This window comes from Strongylocentrotus purpuratus, unplaced genomic scaffold (assembly GCF_000002235.5).
Source record: "Strongylocentrotus purpuratus isolate Spur 01 unplaced genomic scaffold, Spur_5.0 spur5_scaffold_5, whole genome shotgun sequence".
NCBI lineage: Eukaryota > Metazoa > Echinodermata > Echinoidea > Camarodonta > Strongylocentrotidae > Strongylocentrotus > Strongylocentrotus purpuratus.
The window spans coordinates 3651123-3672028 of record NW_022145611.1 but is presented as its reverse complement, the minus strand read 5'-3'; the positions used below and the strand labels follow the sequence as shown (position 1 = coordinate 3672028).

The window sequence follows — 20906 nt, the reverse complement described above, 5'->3', positions numbered from 1 at the left end:
TCCCAGATCTGACACATAGAGGATTAACATGATTATGTTTGGAAGGAATGTTTATGGATGATGACAAAAGAGAATAAACAAGTGCTGATAGTAATATGACATTCATGGGATACGAGTGATGACAGATGACTTTATTTCTGAGTCCACCCCTGCCCCTTTTCCCAGACAACCTGTTAATATTACACCAGCTTTAGCAAAACTGATATCTAAAAACCACAATGAGGAAATCATTGATAATGATAAAACCCTAAATACAACAACAGTACTTATTTTAAACTAAAATCCATTTAGACAATCATTTACACAACCATGCTGCATTACAAGGTACATGAGAATACAAGTAAAACATTGATTGACAAACGTCACACTGTTTCTTCTTTTACATAATTATTATTAATTTGGCATCACCTGAGCCATGGTTAAATTCCAATGGCATTTAAAAGATAATACTAATTTAGAACTTCCTCAAAACGAAAGGGCTTCAAAAAGTTTTTTAGTGAAAAAATAGCAGCTGTTAGTTGACGAATCAATTTTTGGGATTGCAGTCGTTTTATTCAATATTCTGATTTTCAGACCCTTGTACGAAATGGTTGTACATTTTGTGCTGCACAAAGATTCAATCAGTTTAATTTTGGCCATATTACAAGTAGTGGGTTATTCATGTAGACAAATGCTCATGAACCTGTTACAGCTCATTTTATGTATGTCATTACCAAAGAAAAAAAAATGTCAGTCAGTGAAGTATAGAAAGTAAACAGGTTTCTTTGCATAATTTGAATATTAGGACACTGCTACTGTTTAAATTTCACAGAGAGAACATACATGTACATGATATATTCATAATCCCTGCAAAATTCTACAGAATTTGATGTTGGCTGCAAAAGGGAAACACTACCTTTAAAAGAGATTAGTCTTCATTTGTAATATTTGGTACCTTTGAAACAGTCCAAACACCCTCGGCTATCGCCTCAGGCATGTTACACTGTTCCAAAGGTACCTTGTGTGGGTAATTCTTACTAATGCCCTCACTGATGTGTATTATTTGTATAATATACTCACCTAAGATTTTCCTTGGAGGAGGTTGTTCTGGGGTGGAGTACTGTCTGGAAGTGCCAGCATCTTCAAAGAGTGGATGGTTACTGACAGGCTCAAATGATATGCTGCCCTGGCTGTTATTTTGACTTGCATTCTGTATATTCAAAGGAAAAGAAAGAAGAGATTTTAAAAGCGAATTGAGTATCCATACAATGATATGTGAGTTACAAATGCATGTATTTATAAAGCACAAATTACAATGAGCTACATCAAAGAGTAGACCCTTGCTACATCAAAGAGTAGACCCTTGCTACATCAAAGAGTAGACCCTTGCTACATCAAAGAGTAGACCCTTGCTACATCAAAGAGTAGACCCTTGCTACATCAAAGAGTAGACCCTTGCTACATCAAAGAGTAGACCCTTGCTACATCAAAGAGTAGACCCTTGCTACATCAAAGAGTAGACCCTTGCTACATCAAAACACAAACCTTGGGATGTAACCATATTAAAGACACCCAGGATTGCTAAAGAGCAAACCAGTCCCGGCCCATATTTTGATGTGGTCCGAGACACATTTTAGGGTACCCAGTGATAAGTTTGGATTCGATGAAAGCATACGGTAAACCTACCAGAGACAGATTTGAGAGCAACATACTGCATGATTGTAGTCTCTACGCACAGACCCTTGTTAGCTGTAACACGTAATACAGTGTTAAACGGTAGGAATGTAGACTTCACCTGTTCTTGCCTTTTGGTACAGTGAAAAACTGACATAGTCAGGCTTAACTGTGGAATAGGGTCTGAGCCAGTATACTACATGTGGCATGCATGTGAGAGATTATGTTGGGGTTCCTAGTACTTTTCACAAAACTTCGAGATGATAAGAAGATCACTAACGAGTAACAAATGTGATTATTTTCATCCACAAGTGGAGTCAATCATGCAAATGAGATGTGTAGTACTAGTGAGTAGCCTGGTGAGGCACATGAATCCCTTCTGTGGAGGCCATGTTTAAAACAAACAAACATAGCATTAAAATATACTTTACTATGAATATCTGGGACTGCTTCATGTGAAATTAAACCATGTCCTTGGTTATTAATGTACATCAGAACACAAACCATATTGGGAAGAATCCTTACTGTGATACTAAGACTACATTTTGGATAAGTAAGGCTTTCCTTCCAAGATAGCAAAAATAGTCTCCTAAGAGATCAGAATGCACATTAGACATGGAAGTGGCTCTTTCTTGTACCATTGACATTGACCTTTTCATCCAGCTTAGCAAAGTGCAGCAATAAGGTTCTTAAATAGAGTGTAGTAAAGTAGGTTATCCTCATCCAGATGAGCTGCTCACATTACCTGGTTATGATGTCTGTCACTAGGAGGCGTTAACTCCAATTTCATACTTCCCCCCTTAACAGCGGTTAAAGTAGAGTCAATGAGGAGAGGAAGGTTGATGATTATATCAGACTGTTTACATGGGAAAAGCATCTGTCAAAGGGTTATCCATGTACCATATATCATATCTGAAGTTGAATTCAATGTAAGGCCAAATCAAATTCCTAGTTTCTTATCTGGATTATTCCAAAAATGAGGAGGGTGTTCTAGGTACCAAGAATTTCATATTTTTCTAAGATGGCTGCCGTACATATAAAAGCTTTTAGGCAGGCAGACAAGGCTCCGGGGTGCATCATTTATAACATTAATTTTGTTTAAAAATTGTAAAAATGTATTCAAATAGTATGAATAAACTATATTTAAAAAATATATAAACAGTTTTGTAAGGCAATGATATTGTACATGCCTATATTTGTAAACCTCTCTGGTTATTTTTGTATATACATGTACATACATTTTAGCTTTGGCCCATATCTAGCACTTCATAAAAGAAACAGTCTTCAAAATGTTTTTAAAAATAATTCAAGAACACAGTAGAGTATAGTGGCTGTGCCATATGAATCGATCTTATTATGGTAATTTATTTATTTCATTTACCGTTATATATTTAAAGGTTAAATTAATAACTTGGATGGTAATCTTGTGAGAATAAAGCCATATTGGCAGAAATATATATAAACTGATGATATCTGATGATTTGAATGAAATAGTCTTCAGACTATTATTGCTTCCTTACAGCACAGCAGGGCCTAGTGTGGATCTGTGTCGTACTTGATGACTGATAATGGTGTGTGTACCATCACACTGACTAGGGGCTCAGTCATCTAGGCCATCAAACCTTATTACCCTGTTTACCTCAACCAGTTTAAGAGAACAGCTTGAATGAGGATGTAAACTGTTTAACATGCTTCTTATTCAGCTTCAACAGATCTTCATCAACGGAAACACGTATTGCAGTTTAGTGACCTATCATTTCCTTCAATAAAAGCTGCCTGCCTTGTATTAGATTGAAAAGGTTTATCTAGTTTGGCAGCTGTTATGGAATTAAAAGGAGCCGTAGACGAAAGACTTCATGCATGGCTGATTGTTAAACGAAATGGAGATAAGTCTTTTGTCAATTCTGCTTGTTGCTACGGCAGGCAGCCAGTGAAAACGAATTCATTTGATAAAATTATGGATATGCAAGCACTACTTTAAACAAACAGAACTTTGTCATTCCCTGCTCATTTTTCTTGATTGAGGTGTCATCTGAAAGGGCAGGAACTCAACTTTCTGGAAATGTGATTTTCTCTTTGAAATTCAGATACCGTCCGCCAAATGACTTTTTTGGTTTCCTCTCTTCAAATTCATTTTAAGCACTCATGCGTGAAATATCCATCATATGAGTTGCATCAAATGAAAGAGGAAGATCTAAGCTTTCCAAATATGTGTCATTTACTAATTATAAATGTGACTAAATTATGATAAAACATTGATAATTCTCGTTGTCGTTTTTTCTGGGTCGCACTGTATAACAAAACATCAAGTAAACATGTAACAAAGAGGAATTTCAAATTTTCTTACCTGCTGTATTGTTACACCAGGATGGGTGTGTGTTCCTGTTGAATTCCAGTTTTCATAACTCATGTTATTGTTCTGTTTTGAGTTGGGTATTAAGTCTGTGCCATTGGTCAAAGTATGTCCATTAACTTTAGCACTACCTGCTGATTGAGCAGGTGGATCTTTCATGCCACTTGCTGCAACAAAATCTGCTGGACAATCCACCCCCATCTCCCTGGGGTGTGCTTCCAAACGCACAGCAGCACTTGGTTCTGGCATTGTGTTCTTTTGTTGAGTACTACTTGTAGGCAATGAGGCACTTTGTGCATTAGATTGGGCATCAAGTTGAGCCAGGTCCACAGGAGGCACTTCCTCGCCTTTGAGCACTTTCGGTTGGACTGCAGGTTCCTGTACGGGAAGAGATCCTGCACGATGTACAGTTTCTGTCTCAGAGGCACTTATGTCCGATCCTGTGGATGGGAATTCTAAGCTGAAGGCTGGGTTGTCGTAACCATCTGGTTCACTGACTACCTGAAAGTCTTCGCCGAACAGCTGGCTTAACCGCTCATTGCTGTACCCATCCTGGGGCACTGTGGCAGAGGTTGCTGTCAAGGGAGGTTCCTGAGGTTCAGAGGCACTGTTCTCAGGTTCAGGATAGCCATTGCTATGTCCATGGAGTTCTACATGAGTATGTCCATTTGTGATGCCCACTGGATGATTGGAGTTGTTGAGAGAGGTCAGATCTACAGTCTGTACATTGTTGTGAGCAGCAATCTGGGCAATCTTATCTCGTGTCTGCTGCTCAACTGCAATAACGTAAGCTTGCTGTAACCGCTTCTTCTCTACATCATCTAGACCTATGGAAAGGGATGAGATGGAAAAATAAATCAATTCAGTGTAAAAATAAATGTTTCATTTGATGGGAAATATTGACTAATTAAAATCTTGAACTGAAATGTGACATCGGGGACAGTAATAAATAAACAAAGTCATCAGTGATCAAAATAATAATATGCATGAAATGTCTGTCAAACCATATTAGGCACGTCTTCATGATCTTGAGATTGCCAAATAGCCCGCTATTTCTGATTTGGGAAATAATCCCGAAGTTTCAATTCGCGTCTTCATCAGCTCGAGATTCGACCTCGAAACGTGATACTCGACCTTGAGAAATTAGCTCAAGATATTTTGCTCAGCGTTCGCGCATAGTGCGAGTCTTTAGTCTCTTGAAGATGCACCGGACAAATAGCTGGATATTTTGCCAAATAGTGGGACATTTTTTGGACATTTTTTGGATAGTTTGCGATCGGGATAGTTCAATAGCGGGATATTTGGCAATCTCGAGATAGTGAAGACAGGCCTATTGTGTATTGTGACCTTCCTGAAGCATTTTTCCAAAATATTCACTAGCATTTCAAGAGATAGACATCAGCTAAAAATATTGAAAGTGCCCAGTTTTTTTCTGTTCGGTTGAGGAAACTTTGCCATCTTTAGTTTAAAAAAAAAACATTGTTACTATTATTTGTGATAAGTTCACAAGCACAAATCGGCGCCTTCAACTGCAACTCGCAGTAAAATCGCATGGGTTTTTCGAAGACAGACCTGGGGTGCTGCCTACGACGTTGGCAAAAAAAAAATATATATATGAATGTATATACGAGCAGCGCCATCTCTTGGCGACTGTTGGCGTAAATATGATTTATTGTAGCAAGGAGTTATGAGTGCTGTGTAGTATGGCGGCCATCTGACACTCGCTGAGAAAGACAGAAAAGTATCAAGTATTTTCTTAATAGAATAAGAAACCAACTTTTCATGGAAATTTTTTCTTCTTCCCTGCCGTGTCTAAAAAAATAGGGATCTTTCCCTAAAAAATAAAAATAAAAAAATGGCCGCCAAGTACTCGAGTATCCGCCTGTCAGTACCAGCCTTAGTTTGTTCATTACTCTTTGAATGTAGCTACATATAGCTAGATGCGAGATTAAGTATTGGGTGTAGTGCCTCTAAAAGAAAAGGAGCAATTTATCACAACACCACCATCACTAATGAATTATGGCAAATTTGCAGGATCCGCTCAATCCTTTTTAAACATCTATTCTTAGCACAAACCTCTTAGAACTTCCTCTTGCATCTTATTTTGTGACCTATATGTACTTTAATATGGTCATAACAATCTGCCACTTTTTAAATAACAGACAGCTAGTCATGAAGCAGATGTCACTTCTTTTTCAAAATCAAATCAATATTGAGCTTGTTATGACTGCATACATGTACGTAGTCAGGAAGTTAATGAGACTTAGGGCGCGTTCATGCTTGATTTTGACGGCCAGAATCAGGCATCTGTTACGCGTTTAGTTTAAAACACGGTTGCGTCTTAGCTCACTTTTGTAGAATCACCGAAAAACGGCGATCACGATCGCCGATCGTAAACTCACAAAAAGATGCGTTTACAATTTGTAAACGCGTTTAAATGGGGTCAACGCACTGACCTCTAGTGGGTCTACGTAGCATGCACAGTGAAGGTTTGCGAATCCAGCTGGAAGACCAATTAAGGCCACACACTGAGAATTGCCTGGGGGAGCCAGAAAAGTAAGCATGAACACTACATCGTGGAACTGCGATCACGATGAGCGTTTACGATGAGCGTTTCAGATCGCTCATTCTGCCTTCAAAATTTAAGCATGAACGCAGCCTAACATGCATACAATGTATGACAAAGAACACAGTCACAAATGTGAGGAAATATATATATTTGTTCATCTTTCTAAGTCCCCCAAAGATTTTAACTGAAATTTGAGTCATAACACAATATTTCAAATGACAACCATGGTTCTAATTGCTGTTCCATCTATGATTTCTTTCTTATTCCACTTTTAAAGGGGGAAAAAGATATTGGCAGCTTGTTATTACTGATATCTATTCTTTATCAAATTAAATCATGTAGAAATCAGATGAAAATTACGATGGGCATACAGTACATGGGATTTCATAAGCAACAATTAAAACAACAACATGTGTATTAAAGATTATTGTCATTCCTCTGTGAGTATTCAAAGACAATTTAACTTCTTCTTTTCCAACTCATTGGAATTAAAATGTGACTTGATAAAGTCCAATTGGACCCCCCCCCCCCCAAAAAAAAAAGCATGGCTTAACATATACACCAAGTATGGCTTTCTTTTACTGATAGTACATTGAAAAATTATGTTTGCAATTTGAACGTTTTCCCCAGATATTCTGAAAATGGACCAAAAATATATAACAAATAATGAGAAAATAGCCTCCATAAATTTAGAAAAATGAGGGGAGTGTACCCATACAGACGGGGGACCCTTCCCCACTTGGTCACTATAAAAGCTTTTTAATGACCCCTTTCCTTTCTTCAAGACAAGGACTTCCCATCCCTGCCTACATGTATAATACAGTATTATGGGTGCAGAGAATAAGAGTTACCCCTCTCTTAATCCCGCTCTGGCCTAATCTCACCCATTACGGACTCCACCTTTAATTTCATAAACTTTCTAATTTCCTGTGCAGTAGGATCAGAGGCATTTATAAGCCAGGTTACCAAATATACTCCACACAACAAACTTCATTTCTAGTACTCTCTTGATACAATCATCCATATTTTCAAACATAGAAATTATTAACTATACCTTCAGACTAACATAATTCATTGTATAGCTATACAGGAATCAGATATGCAAGTAATAAATTTGACCCTAGTCTAAATTTCATAAAAAGAAACATAGTACAAGGTTTGAGCATTGTTTCGAACAAAAACTTGATAACAAATCAGCATCCCGCTAATGTCTGAACGTCCGTCGTATCATACTTGCATGGTTTATCGTAGGGTGCACTGATGATTGGCCAGCTGTCTCACAATCATTCTTTATATCAGTTTTGTAGAAATTTCCTTTAGTCCGACTATTTGTTCATTTCATATCTTCCTTCAGAAATGACTTACAGTGAGTGGGTTATATGTATATCAAAGCTCTCACAAGTGGGCTTTTACATTTGAAGGCTCACATACCGTATTTGCAGGCGTAAAGGTCGCAGTATTATTGGAAGAGAAAATATCAAATAGTCGATCTGCGGCCTTTGCTGCGAAAGAGTAAAAAAAAAAACGCAAGTCAAAACCTTGAAAAAACAGCACAAATTTGCACATATGGGACTACAATAACTATACCACTATGGTACAGGACATTTCCACACATCTTACCGACAATTTTATCTTGCATTGTTGACATGAAGACGAAAATAAACTTCCAAAAACAACATCCGCCGATAGATCTTGATCTAAGTTTGTGCCAATGCATTGCAAAAGTAAAAGAAGGGACTGTTTAAAGGGATCCAGTAACTTCGTCTTTCATGATTTGATCCTTTAGAAATAATCCTTGATTCAGCTCATGCTGCAATGATAATTATAAACCTTTAGGTCAGTCAGGAACTCCTGATTATCAAGATATTAATGATTGGAATTACAAATTTTGAAAACAAAATGGTTTTCATAACACTACAGTCTATTGGGGTTAACGAATATGGTAAAACCGGTCACTCAAAGATTTTTACTTTTTTGAAGCACTTCTTGATCATTTTGAAGCGCAATTTTTTTAGGGCTTCAATATTACACCATATCACAGACACTGGTAACATGTAGGACTGTGTATCTCAGATCTCCCTTTAATGCAGCTGCCGCGAAGCATCCAGCCAAAGTCGCCATTTTGAATCCATTTCATGCAATTTCGCAGTACACCGTACATTGTGGTTGGGGTATATGTCGAACACCAAATCTGCCTGCGATCATTTTTTTAGCTCAACTTCCGGTAAATTATAAGAATATTAATGAATTTGGTATCAGTTTGTAAAAAAAAATATTGTTTTACGATAAAATTACGATTATTTTGTTTTGTCCGTTTGTTTGTTTTTCTTCTTCTTTTTTTTTTCCTCTTTGAAATGTCAAAGTTGGGGGTGCGGCCTTATCGCCAGCAAATACGGTATTCCATACCTGATTTAAGTATTTAATACTAATCTTCTTGAGAGCCCTGGCTTTACAAGCCTATATTGTAGGGTCCATGCAACATGTACATGTAAATGTATATCTCTCTCACCACCTCCCTCCTATTTCTCAATTTATATGCATAAATTTGGATTCACTTGTTTGATTTTTCCATTCACATCTGTGTTCAAATATTTGACAGCACTCCTGTAATCTTAAAAGAATTACATACATTCTTCTCCTTTCCCCTTTTCCGCATAACCAAACAAAATTTAAAGAAAATTTTCCAAGAATAGAGCTATATATTCATAATTATACAAGGGATATTTTTTCCTTACTACAGGTAGATCTCCTCTATAATTAGGGAAAGACTATGTCAATAGACTTGATGAACAGCCAGTCAGGTGACATGGAATACACACAAATTTGATGCATGGTGATGCATGTCAAAGCATAACTGTAAGTTAGATTACTCAAATTTTCAACTTTTTCAAGTATACTGTTCTCACACTGGCAATATTTTTCTTAACCCCGTACTATAGGTGGGGTTAAGGGGGGTTCTTAGCCCCACCTATAGTACGGGGGTTAAGCCTATTCCACTTTCTGTTCAGACTGGTTTTTACCAAAGTGGGCTAAAGTTGGCTAACCCCACCTATAGTACGGGGTTAACTAACCCTGCAAAATAGCAGGGCTAACTCCGCAATTGTGGTGCTAACTCCTGCTAACCCCGCAATTGCGGTGCTAAGCAAATGAATGAGAACAGAAACGAACAATAGTCCGGTACTATGCAATGGAGCGTATCGCAGCTGGCAAGATGCGAAGTATGTCCAATCATAACATTCACGATATCCGGGGTTAACGAAATGCAGTGAGATGGAAATTGTTCTAGTATAATGCACCTATTGTAATATTGTTGTGCATTATCCATATATTTTGATCATGATGGAAAAATAAATAACCTAACTAAAGGCCCTTCTACTCAGCCCAAACACCATTTTGAGATAACAGACTGTCGTGCGAACCTAACTAAAGGCCCTTCTACTCAGCCCAAACACCATTTTGAGATAACAGACTGTCGTGCGAACCTAACTAAAGGCCCTTCTACTCAGCCCAAACACCATTTTGAGTTAACAGACTGTCGTGCGAACCTAACTAAAGGCCCTTCTACTCAGCCCAAACACCATTTTGAGTTAACAGACTGTCGTGCTAACCTAACTAAAGGCCCTTCTACTCAGCCCAAACACCATTTTGAGTTAACAGACTGTCGTGCGAACCTAACTAAAGGCCCTTCTACTCAGCCCAAACACCATTTTGAGTTCACAGACTGTCGTGCGAACCTAACTAAAGGCCCTTCTACTCAGCCCAAACACCATTTTGAGTTAACAGACTGTCGTGCGAACCTAACTAAAGGCCCTTCTACTCAGCCCAAACACCATTTTGAGTTCACAGACTGTCGTGCGAACCTAACTAAAGGCCCTTCTACTCAGCCCAAACACCATTTTGAGTTCACAGACTGTCGTGCGAACCTAACTAAAGGCCCTTCTACTCAGCCCAAACACCATTTTGAGTTCACAGACTGTCGTGCGAACCTAACTAAAGGCCCTTCTACTCAGCCCAAACACCATTTTGAGTTCACAGACTGTCGTGCGAACCTAACTAAAGGCCCTTCTACTCAGCCCAAACACCATTTTGAGTTCACAGACTGTCGTGCGAACCTAACTAAAGGCCCTTCTACTCAGCCCAAACACCATTTTGAGTTAACAGACTGTCGTGCGAACCTAACTAAAGGCCCTTCTACTCAGCCCAAACACCATTTTGAGTTCACAGACTGTCGTGCGAACCTAACTAAAGGCCCTTCTACTCAGCCCAAACACCATTTTGAGTTCACAGACTGTCGTGCGAACCTAACTAAAGGCCCTTCTACTCAGCCCAAACACCATTTTGAGTTAACAGACTGTCGTGCGAACCTAACTAAAGGCCCTTCTACTCAGCCCAAACACCATTTTGAGTTCACAGACTGTCGTGCGAACCTAACTAAAGGCCCTTCTACTCAGCCCAAACACCATTTTGAGTTCACAGACTGTCGTGCGAACCTAACTAAAGGCCCTTCTACTCAGCCCAAACACCATTTTGAGTTAACAGACTGTCGTGCGAACCTAACTAAAGGCCCTTCTACTCAGCCCAAACACCATTTTGAGTTAACAGACTGTCGTGCGAACCTAACTAAAGGCCCTTCTACTCAGCCCAAACACCATTTTGAGTTCACAGACTGTCGTGCGAACCTAACTAAAGGCCCTTCTACTCAGCCCAAACACCATTTTGAGTTCACAGACTGTCGTGCGAACCTAACTAAAGGCCCTTCTACTCAGCCCAAACACCATTTTGAGTTCACAGACTGTCGTGCGAACCTAACTAAAGGCCCTTCTACTCAGCCCAAACACCATTTTGAGTTCACAGACTGTCGTGCGAACCTAACTAAAGGCCCTTCTACTCAGCCCAAACACCATTTTGAGTTCACAGACTGTCGTGCGAACCTAACTAAAGGCCCTTCTACTCAGCCCAAACACCATTTTGAGTTAACAGACTGTCGTGCGAACCTAACTAAAGGCCCTTCTACTCAGCCCAAACACCATTTTGACTGTCATTTACACTACTGGAAAACGCCATTAAAACATGTTGGTCAGTGTTGGCACATTTTGCAGTTTTGGTTTAGTGCGCATGTGTGACTTGTCTCTGCTCTGCATGTGATTGCACAGAAGCGCCGAGGAGAGTGGCGTGACGAAAAACAGGATTCATTTATCTACATTTTGATTTACACTGCAAAAATCTGTGAAATTCCTGAAAGAGTTTCATAAAACCTCACTCCATAGACCTGTGGATTTTTCAATTTTCTTTACCGGTATTTAAAAAAAAGTTATACAGTGTACATGTATTTCAAATTTCAAGAGCAGGCATTTAAAACTAGCGACGAAACACCAGTATGTGAAAAATTGATGATTTTTGCTGGCACTGTAAATGCAGCTATAGTTACAAACTTCATATCAAAATTCTCAAGGGATGTAGTCAGTTGACCTATGACCTTTGCCCTAGGGCACCTGGGTGTGTTGGTGGAGGTGGGGGAATGTAATCAACCTCCAATGTGCATCATAGTGCATGTCAGCTTACATCATAACATGCAATGAAAGCCTTATCACATGTACAGTACATGTAGGTTCATCTATCAGTCATACATACACATCTAACAGATTACAGTACATGTAAACTTCACAAATAAATACAAATTACACTTTGTTTTCCTGTTTTTTCATTCAATTAGCTTCTTAGGAAACAAGATTGCTCACAGTACTCTCATGTTTGCCTTGAGCTAAGCATTTTAGATACAGTACAATGTAACTTTAATAACAGACTGTTTGTATCACTCCTACCACAGAACAGAATGCTCCTCATGCAATCAAGTTTAGAGGTTACAAAACACAAGAAGTGTGTTTACCTGACATGTCATAAATCATGATGACAATATCACCAGAATGAACTGCTAAAGGTATGTATGATATATGAGTGCTTCCAAGTTCACAAGTAACTTGATGAGAGGAGTGGGAATCTGGGAAACATGAAAATATGTAATTCATAGTTCATTTACACAGGTTTTATATCTACTTATAATTTTAATTTGTTATTTATCATTCTTTGTATATTGATATCGAAATGAGCATACAGTTGACTTGACAAGAATGTTCACACAAAATCTAATCCCAGAACATTAAAGGTACTATGTCCCATTTGCAGGCCAAAAAAATGAAAAAGTTAAATTCCAACTGCATTTGAAAGATAATACTAATTTAGAACTTCCCTATAAAAGGTGGGGCTTGAAAATGTCTTCAAGTGGGAAAATAACGACTATTAGTTGTCAAATCGACTTTAGGGCTATAGAGCCCAAAAGTAATAGTCTTGATTTTCAGACAATTGTACCGAATGGCCATACGTTTTATGCTGCGCAAAGATTCAATCAGTTTAATCTTGGCCATCACAAGAAGTGGGTTACTGATGTAGACAAATGCTCATGTACCCTTTACAACTCTGCTCATGTACCCTTTACAACTCTTTTCATGTATGTAATTACCAAAGAAGAAAAAAAAGCCAGTCAGTCACTCAATAGTGTCTGACAGTGAAGTCTAGCAAGTAAACATGTTTCCTTGCATAATTTGAATATGAGGACACTGCTAACGTTTAAATTTCACAGATAGGACATACATGACATATTCATAATTCCTGCAAAGTTCTACAGCATTTGAGGTTGGCTGCAAAAGGGACATAGTACCTTTAAGAAGATTGTAAAAACCTGTATTATCATCTGTTCAGAGCCTGACAGACAGGCGTTAACTCTGTGTTAAAGGATATGAGTTAATGTTCCTTTTAGCTCTAAACAGATGTTATCTCAATTCTTGATTCCTGTATGTGTACCCTGTATTGGCCTGTAACATAACATTTAGATAAATTTATATCTAAAGATATGAACCATTGAAGGAGAGCTAATGTATTTCTCCAAAATATATGTTACAGGGCCCTGGTATCACCAATCAACTTGCAAAATGACCTTTCACAGTCACTGCACTATGTGTGTTGCTAAATGACATCCAACTAAGCTTATCAGAGTCTACCATGGTGTATTATGAAAATAATGATCGGTAAACATGTGGTATCATGCAGAGTAGATATGTGATGATGAATTAGTATGACAAGTGAAACATGTAAAGGGCAGACCCTGCCTGGCTCTGGTGGAATGCAAGGCTCGTATCCTGAGAGAACTAAAGCAGGGCTTGATACTCCAGGGGTGATAGTGAGCACTAAAAAAAAAATAGGTTTTTTGTTTTCCCCTCAACCACGCCCCCCTTGAGTAAAAAAAAAAAAAGAGGATTCGCGGGGGAAAAAATGGCATCCAACAACATTCCCCCCTTTCGAGTAAGAAAATTGGGGGAAAAAATTGGGCAAAATAGGGAAGAATAGAGAAAATAAGGGGGGAATCAGGAAAATCAGGATAAAATAGGGAAGGGGAAAAAAATCTGGTAAAAAAAAAAAATAAAAATAAAAAAATCTTTTTTTTTTTTTTTTTTTTTTTTAAATCGGGAAGAAAAAAAAATCGGGAAAAAATCGGGAAAAAAAATAAAAAAATCGGGTTTTTATCAGGCCTGTACTCATGGGACACATGAACACCCAAAATCAGCTTCCAGGCCAGGGGGGGGGGGGGGGTGTTTCACAAAGATCCTAAGTTGAACTTACATTTGTATCTCTAGGTTGGACTTTATAATTATGGAAAGCCGTCATCATCTATGAAAATGAAAATATTTTAAAAGGCATAAATTGTTGATTCAAATCTTTCATATTTTCTATTATCAAGGAGATTTCATTTTCTCATAAAAAGTCTAAAATACTTGATTTGCTCCTTTAAACATATTTTATTTTAAGGCTAAAAATGGCTCTTCATAATTAAGTCCAACTTAGAGTTAAGTTTGACTTAGGATCTTTGTGAAACACCCCCCCCCCCCCCCCCCACCCAGGCCCTCAAATCTCGAGTGATCACAGGATTCAGGCACTATGATGGACCCCCGAAACTCTTGATGTGTCTACTGGTACACATTTTTTCATTTTGTGTAAATTTCCATGAGTCAATTTAATACCAATACAGCTTAAAAATGATTTGATGATCAGTTCTGAAAAATTAAAGATCTATGACTGGTTTATGACTTGAATGCCTGTTTACTGAAAAAAAATTAAAAAATAGTTGTGCCCCTTCATGCATGCTGGCGGTGCAGCAGTACTTTCTTACAAACTTGTCTTGTGAAAATGAGAAAAATGATCACTCGGTCCCTATCTTAAATCCATTAAATACCTCTCAGAGCCCAAAGACATACAACTAATACTTGATGGTTCAATTGAGTATCAAAATGTGACATACTATTGTATCTTATGTGAAATTGATAGTCTCAAAACAAGTATGTTAATATCTATTTGCTTTCCTTATCTTTAATTTTTAGTTGTATGTCCAAAATTAATATTTCTCACTTATGTGCCAGGAGTGTCAATTTTGACAGACATGGCACAGTATAAATGTTCAATATTAATAATAATAATAATAATATAAGTAAGACTATTAATGATGATAATAATATTAATAATGTTAATAATAATAATGATAATCATCATCCTCATCATCATCAAAGAATCTGCAATTCAGGCTAATTATTGTCATGCTGTCTCTGTGACTAACACACATAATTAACAAGTGAAGATTATTGCCATTTTTATTATTACCAGATAACACTTGTTCAATTTTGAAGCAACTCTGAGAATGAAAAGAATATGGCTTTGAGCATTTGGTGAAGATTCTGCCATCAAGGTACATGTACATGTATGTGAGTCGTGAGAACATGGTTCTTTGATCGAGAAAGCTGTGAAACATTATCCATCCAATATGAAAAGAAATGTCATATTACTCTACTCTACTCTGCTCCCATAATGTGAAATGTGTCATAGTACGAATACACTGGACTTGGTAAAATTACAGGGCAATTAGTAATTCCTATCATTGTGTGTAGAAAACTGTGACAAATCTCTTATTCGGAACAAATTAACTATTTTTCAAACCTCACTTCCTTCATTCCATGTAATTAATCATGCATGTTTCTAAAATAGAAATCTTTTATGTTAAAAACATTAAACTCCCATCATTCATAGAAATATGTCTCTCTCCACCATTAATTCGATATGAAAGTCATATGAGATTATGAGGTAATTTCAATCATTCATGGAAGTAAGTTATATTTTCTCACAATAATGTTGAATAAACAGAAACCTTAAAACATTTTTATTCAATTATGTTAAGAAATATTCTTTACTTAAACGTCAATGGTTGCGATAATATTTCAAGTGTTGCACAGTTCATAAACTCAGCGTGTCAAGCAAACGCTGTCCTATATTATATCCTACCATGCAGGCATCAGGCAGGTTATCTATTGAATTGAACTAGCGTAAAAAGTAAGGACTTTTTTGTTGGTTGCCAAAAATGTACACAAATTCCAATATATCATTATACTTTGAGATAAAGACCAGTAATGGTCATGCGATTGCATTGTGACAGAAACGTTGTGGAATCGATCAGAAAAGGTTGATCATTTAGAATATAAGTGTTGGTGTGTACTGCAAGGTTCTGGAATCATCAAAATGATAAACGAAAATTGGCCCAGTCTTGGTAAAGTTACAATGTATATGGGACTACGCGACACGTGCACAATATCTATCAGGTCCAAATAGATATAATATTTTACCAAATATATCAATTAGTAGGCAGTTTCTTGGCAAATTTGTATCATTACGTATTAGTCAAAACATAATCTTTCACATAATTAGTAATTAGAGCTTCCATTTCATTTTTTGAGAGGGGAGCGTTTCCCAAATTGGTCTTTACCTTCTCCTTGAACTATTGAACTAATGAACTTCATGAATATCATATTTCAAAATATTTCTTGACTCATGTCGCGATCATTTCGATCATTTCTGGCTTTACAGTACGGTGAAGTCAATAAACTGTATGCATGCATGGATGTCATGTTCAACGACTTGATGATCCTGATGGTGCATGCATGGTGTAGGTATGTCAGGATTGTTGATAAACACACTGTCACTAACATCACATAAACCTATCACTCACCATGTATTCATCCTCATTCATTCTCATTCAGTCAGTCAGTAGTAGTAAGGCACACATGTTTCCTCTATTACTCCACAGCTAGCTAGCTAGCTACTGGTGTCTACATCACAATGGAATGCATGCATGCACGCAGCCACATCAAGCGATGCAACGCAACCACTAGTGGCTCATTCAGCTCGATCAGCACAACAATAATAAATCCAAGTATGGATGGATGGTCTGTAATACCTGTCTGACTGTCAAAGTGTGAATTCAATTAACTGCTCCTCAATCATATCCAGGAAAATGGAATATTAGACAGCGTAACGTACCTATACCATACAAGAAGAACTTGTACTACTAGGCATGCGTGAGTGCATCAAGTACGGAATGAAACCTTTCAGTGTGGTTTGCTTCCAGTAAAGACAGAAAAAACAACAACACAAGAGAGCAAGCTCCAGCAGGCCAGGCTAGGCATAGGCTTTTACAATACAGGCACACATGCACACACACCACGTAAAGTATATAGACTACTCTGCTCTGCAGGGACATGAGCCAAAATTTTGGTGGTGCAGTTTCACTCCCTGTTATTCTTATTCGACACCCATACACACATTACCCATGGAGCTAGAGTGGCCCCACCCACAGTCTACATGTCAGACTTTGATGTCAATCATATACTTCAGTCATTCTATTCAATCCCTCTACAATTGTTCATGATTATTCAGATTTTATAAGAAAAAATATAATCAGCTATGAAATAGACTAATCAGCATGTAAAATTTGTGTGCATCATAACATCTGTTGCATGTTGTTATTAAAGGTTTTAGGAAGACTAAATATCAAGACTAAGTTGTTAAAATCTCAGCTCCCTTACTCATTGACCTTGTGTCTAGACCCACATTCTTAACATTCCAGAGTGACAAGGACCACTCCATTTACCTCAATAGGGGGACATTATACTGGCTTAGCCTGGTCCAACATTACCCTCAATCTATCAACTGGGGTGTACTTGAAAACTTGTTGAGCTAGCTAGCTAGCTCTGAGCAATGTTTCTTGCATTGCCTGTTAATAAATAAACACCACCTGTTAATAAATAAACACCACCTGTGGAGTACAAATGACTCTGCTTAATTGACACCACATGATATCCTATCAACTCCTCCTCCTCATGTGATGGTGTGTACCATACATGCACACAAAGAAGGAACATAAATATCTAATATTCCCATATTTTGTTTTTTTAATGTAACAATAGAAATATAGACATATTTTCTTTTTTAATTTCTTTTTATTTTTGTTATTGTATAGTACTTCCATGTGGTTATACTATCACAATATGAGCTTCAAGAATTTTTAAAGAGATTTTGCCAGTTATTCACATTTATTTAAAATTGCGTTCGATGATTAATTAACTCTGTTAACTTTGACGTGAATTCCATATGTATTGTAATTTGTAATTGTATATCAGTCTATTTTGTGTGTATAGCGCTTAGAGACTTCGGTGGTAAGCGCTTTATAAGTAACGTTTTTATTATTTTTTTATAGTTTGAAGACACGCTTAATTAACATAATAGCAACTTGTGAGTAGATGACTCACCATGTACCTGAACATGCTCGCATAAAAAAGGGCCCATGAATAGAGCACAAAGAAGAGAAACTTGAACAGTGTACGCTGATCCAACCACATAACTATGCCTATTATCTGGATGACGGCATAACATATTTCTTCTAGAATAAAAAGGGCCAGATCACATGACTAACATTACTCATACATGTACAACAATCGAGTGGATAAAATAAAGACATTTCCTTGTTTACTCTAAATCTCAAGCCTATTATAAATGGCTCTGTGCGCAAGAGAATGTGGCTTCATATTATTTAAAAACATACTTTTTTCTACATGTATATGTATAGGTTGCGTCATTTCTGTAATTTCTTTTGCTGTATTCCTGTCCTCATATCATTTCATATTACAAACCAGTTTATCGATTGATGCAAGGTAGTAGACCTAGTATAAACATGAATTTGAAAAACTTTGAATAGATAATACAATAGGATCACTTTAATACACAGCCAAAAAACTATTTTGAAAAACCACCCTTTTTTTTGTTTTTACTGTTGTTTACACTACTTCAAAAAAAAAAAAAAAAAATCGTTAGAGCTCTAATTTCTTTCTTTTTAGTGTGAGTTGTGAGCGTGCACCACTTGTTTATATACTTGAGAACAAGGATAGCTCTTAGGTCATTTTTCAAAACATTTGAGGATTTAGAACTATGAGAGTCCCGTAAGAATGTTTTCATGTATAAACAGAATGCCAAGCGAAACATGGCAATTCATGAGGCCAATAAAACAAAGAAATATTGAGCAAAATAGACAATGAGAAACAAAAGATATATGTACAATGACATTTTTAGGAAGGTGAAACACATAGAAATACATGACTAAAAATGGTAATAGTAGACAAAATATGCAAGTACAAAGAAGTTGATGGTTGAAGAAAAAACAAAGAAATACAAAAGTCAATATAGAAAGAAAGAGGAAAGAAGGAAAAACAACGAAAAACAATACAAAATGAAAGAAGGGCAAAATAAGGAATTCAGTAGGAAGATAGAAGGAGAAAACAAAGAAATACATTGGGACAAATAAAAAGAGAAGATGTTTATGACGTCATTCTATTTTTGTTTGTGATCCGCAAGCTGTGTCAAACTGGCCCATTTAGTTTGAGTGTAAATCACAAGCATCATTCCATGGGAGCTTGAACCATGTTCACCATGGTTCATGAGTTAGACCTACGAGTCGGACGGATCAATGGCCTACGCCTATCCAATCACTTTAAGAATATCAATCTGCAAAACCCTGACCACTTGGTCTGTGGCATCACTATGACCACCAGAATAAGCATTTTGTGTGTGTTTTTTGTTTTGTTACTAAAGTTAACCAGGTATGGGCCTTCTCTCTGAAAGTGCCATTAATACTCTTAGCTCAGTCAACTTGGTTGCAGTTGGTCACAACATGGTGGATATTCTTCCTTCTGTGCTTCACCAAAGCAGTATTGATTGACCATACTGTGCACAACTCAAACCATTATGGCCAAACTCTACCGGTACTCAATAGCACTGCTCTCTGAAACTATCTGGCACCCTCTATGCTACCAAACAAGAAAGGTCTTCACTATGCCTATCTCTGTTATCAATCTTTCATTGTCCATTCATCACAAGGCCCTTCCTTCATCGCAAGGCCCTTCATCACAAGGTAATGAATTCAAACTCACCTCCATCTCTAATGGTCCTCCTCTTTACTCGTAGATTTATCGTTCTTGATTTCACACACTGAAAATACAACATATTTTAGATTAATGTAATTTCTTTGTTCTCTTCATTCATTGATGAAATTTTGGATACGTATAAAAGACTCTTATTGGTGGGAGCATACAAACAAGCAAGGCAAATTCATTTTTTTAGAGGGTGCCTCAATCACCTTAGATATTGTCGTTTTAAAGAACAGACAGGAGTAATTAATAATCATTTTTAAAACAAATTTTAAACAACATACTTCCATTTTAAGTCATACAGAGCTTTTCAGAAATTGACTTTCATAGTACTTGTACATGTAGTGTGAATCATTCAACCATTGTTGTCAATAGCACTTTATAAAAATAGGATGAAAATGTCAATGTTACTCGCAAAATATATGCAAGGTAGAAAATTAAGACTTAGTCTTTAAATACAAAAACAAAGTAAAATTGAAATTAGAGAGAAAAAATGTTCAATACAAGCTCCATACTATTAACAAACATTAAAATAGATTGATTGTTTCCACATCAAATTGGATTCTGAGATGTGACGGTACTTACTATGAAAAATGTTAAGCATAAAACAATAGAATTTATTCCAAACAATTTTTAACAATATTGCATGTGAATTTTCTTATTCTTTTTTTAAAATCCAATTTGATGATACAGTGTATTCAAGGAGACAAAGTGGAATGCAAGAACACATGGTATTAACTTCAAAGCACATTGACTGTTGGCCATATATACTGCCTTCTACAGGATAAAATTATTAATGAAGTCAAAATTCTCAATTGAATGGGTTTAAATCAACTCTGATTTTATTGTTCAAGCTGACATTAATTACATTCATTTATAGACAAAAACATATTGAACAGATCACAAAGTAATAATGCATGAGTGCATAACTTCATAGGAGACAGCCTATCAAGGCAAGAGCCTCATTGGTGCACCCACC

General features: G+C 37.0%; 1 protein-coding gene across 2 annotated transcripts in view; it reads right to left on the bottom strand.

Annotated features, from left to right (window-relative positions):
* The window catches only part of LOC105445791 (MAGUK p55 subfamily member 5), an 80548-nt gene that overhangs the window by 22107 nt on the left and 37535 nt on the right, over positions 1-20906 (bottom strand). For both annotated transcript variants that reach the window (XM_030999724.1, XM_011681776.2), the window contains 3 exons: positions 19931-19988; positions 4001-4833; positions 1060-1189 (listed from right to left, as the gene is read on the bottom strand). In XM_030999724.1, the coding sequence (XP_030855584.1) occupies positions 1060-1189; positions 4001-4833; positions 19931-19988 (1021 nt within the window). The remainder of the gene's footprint in view (positions 1-1059; positions 1190-4000; positions 4834-19930; positions 19989-20906) is intronic.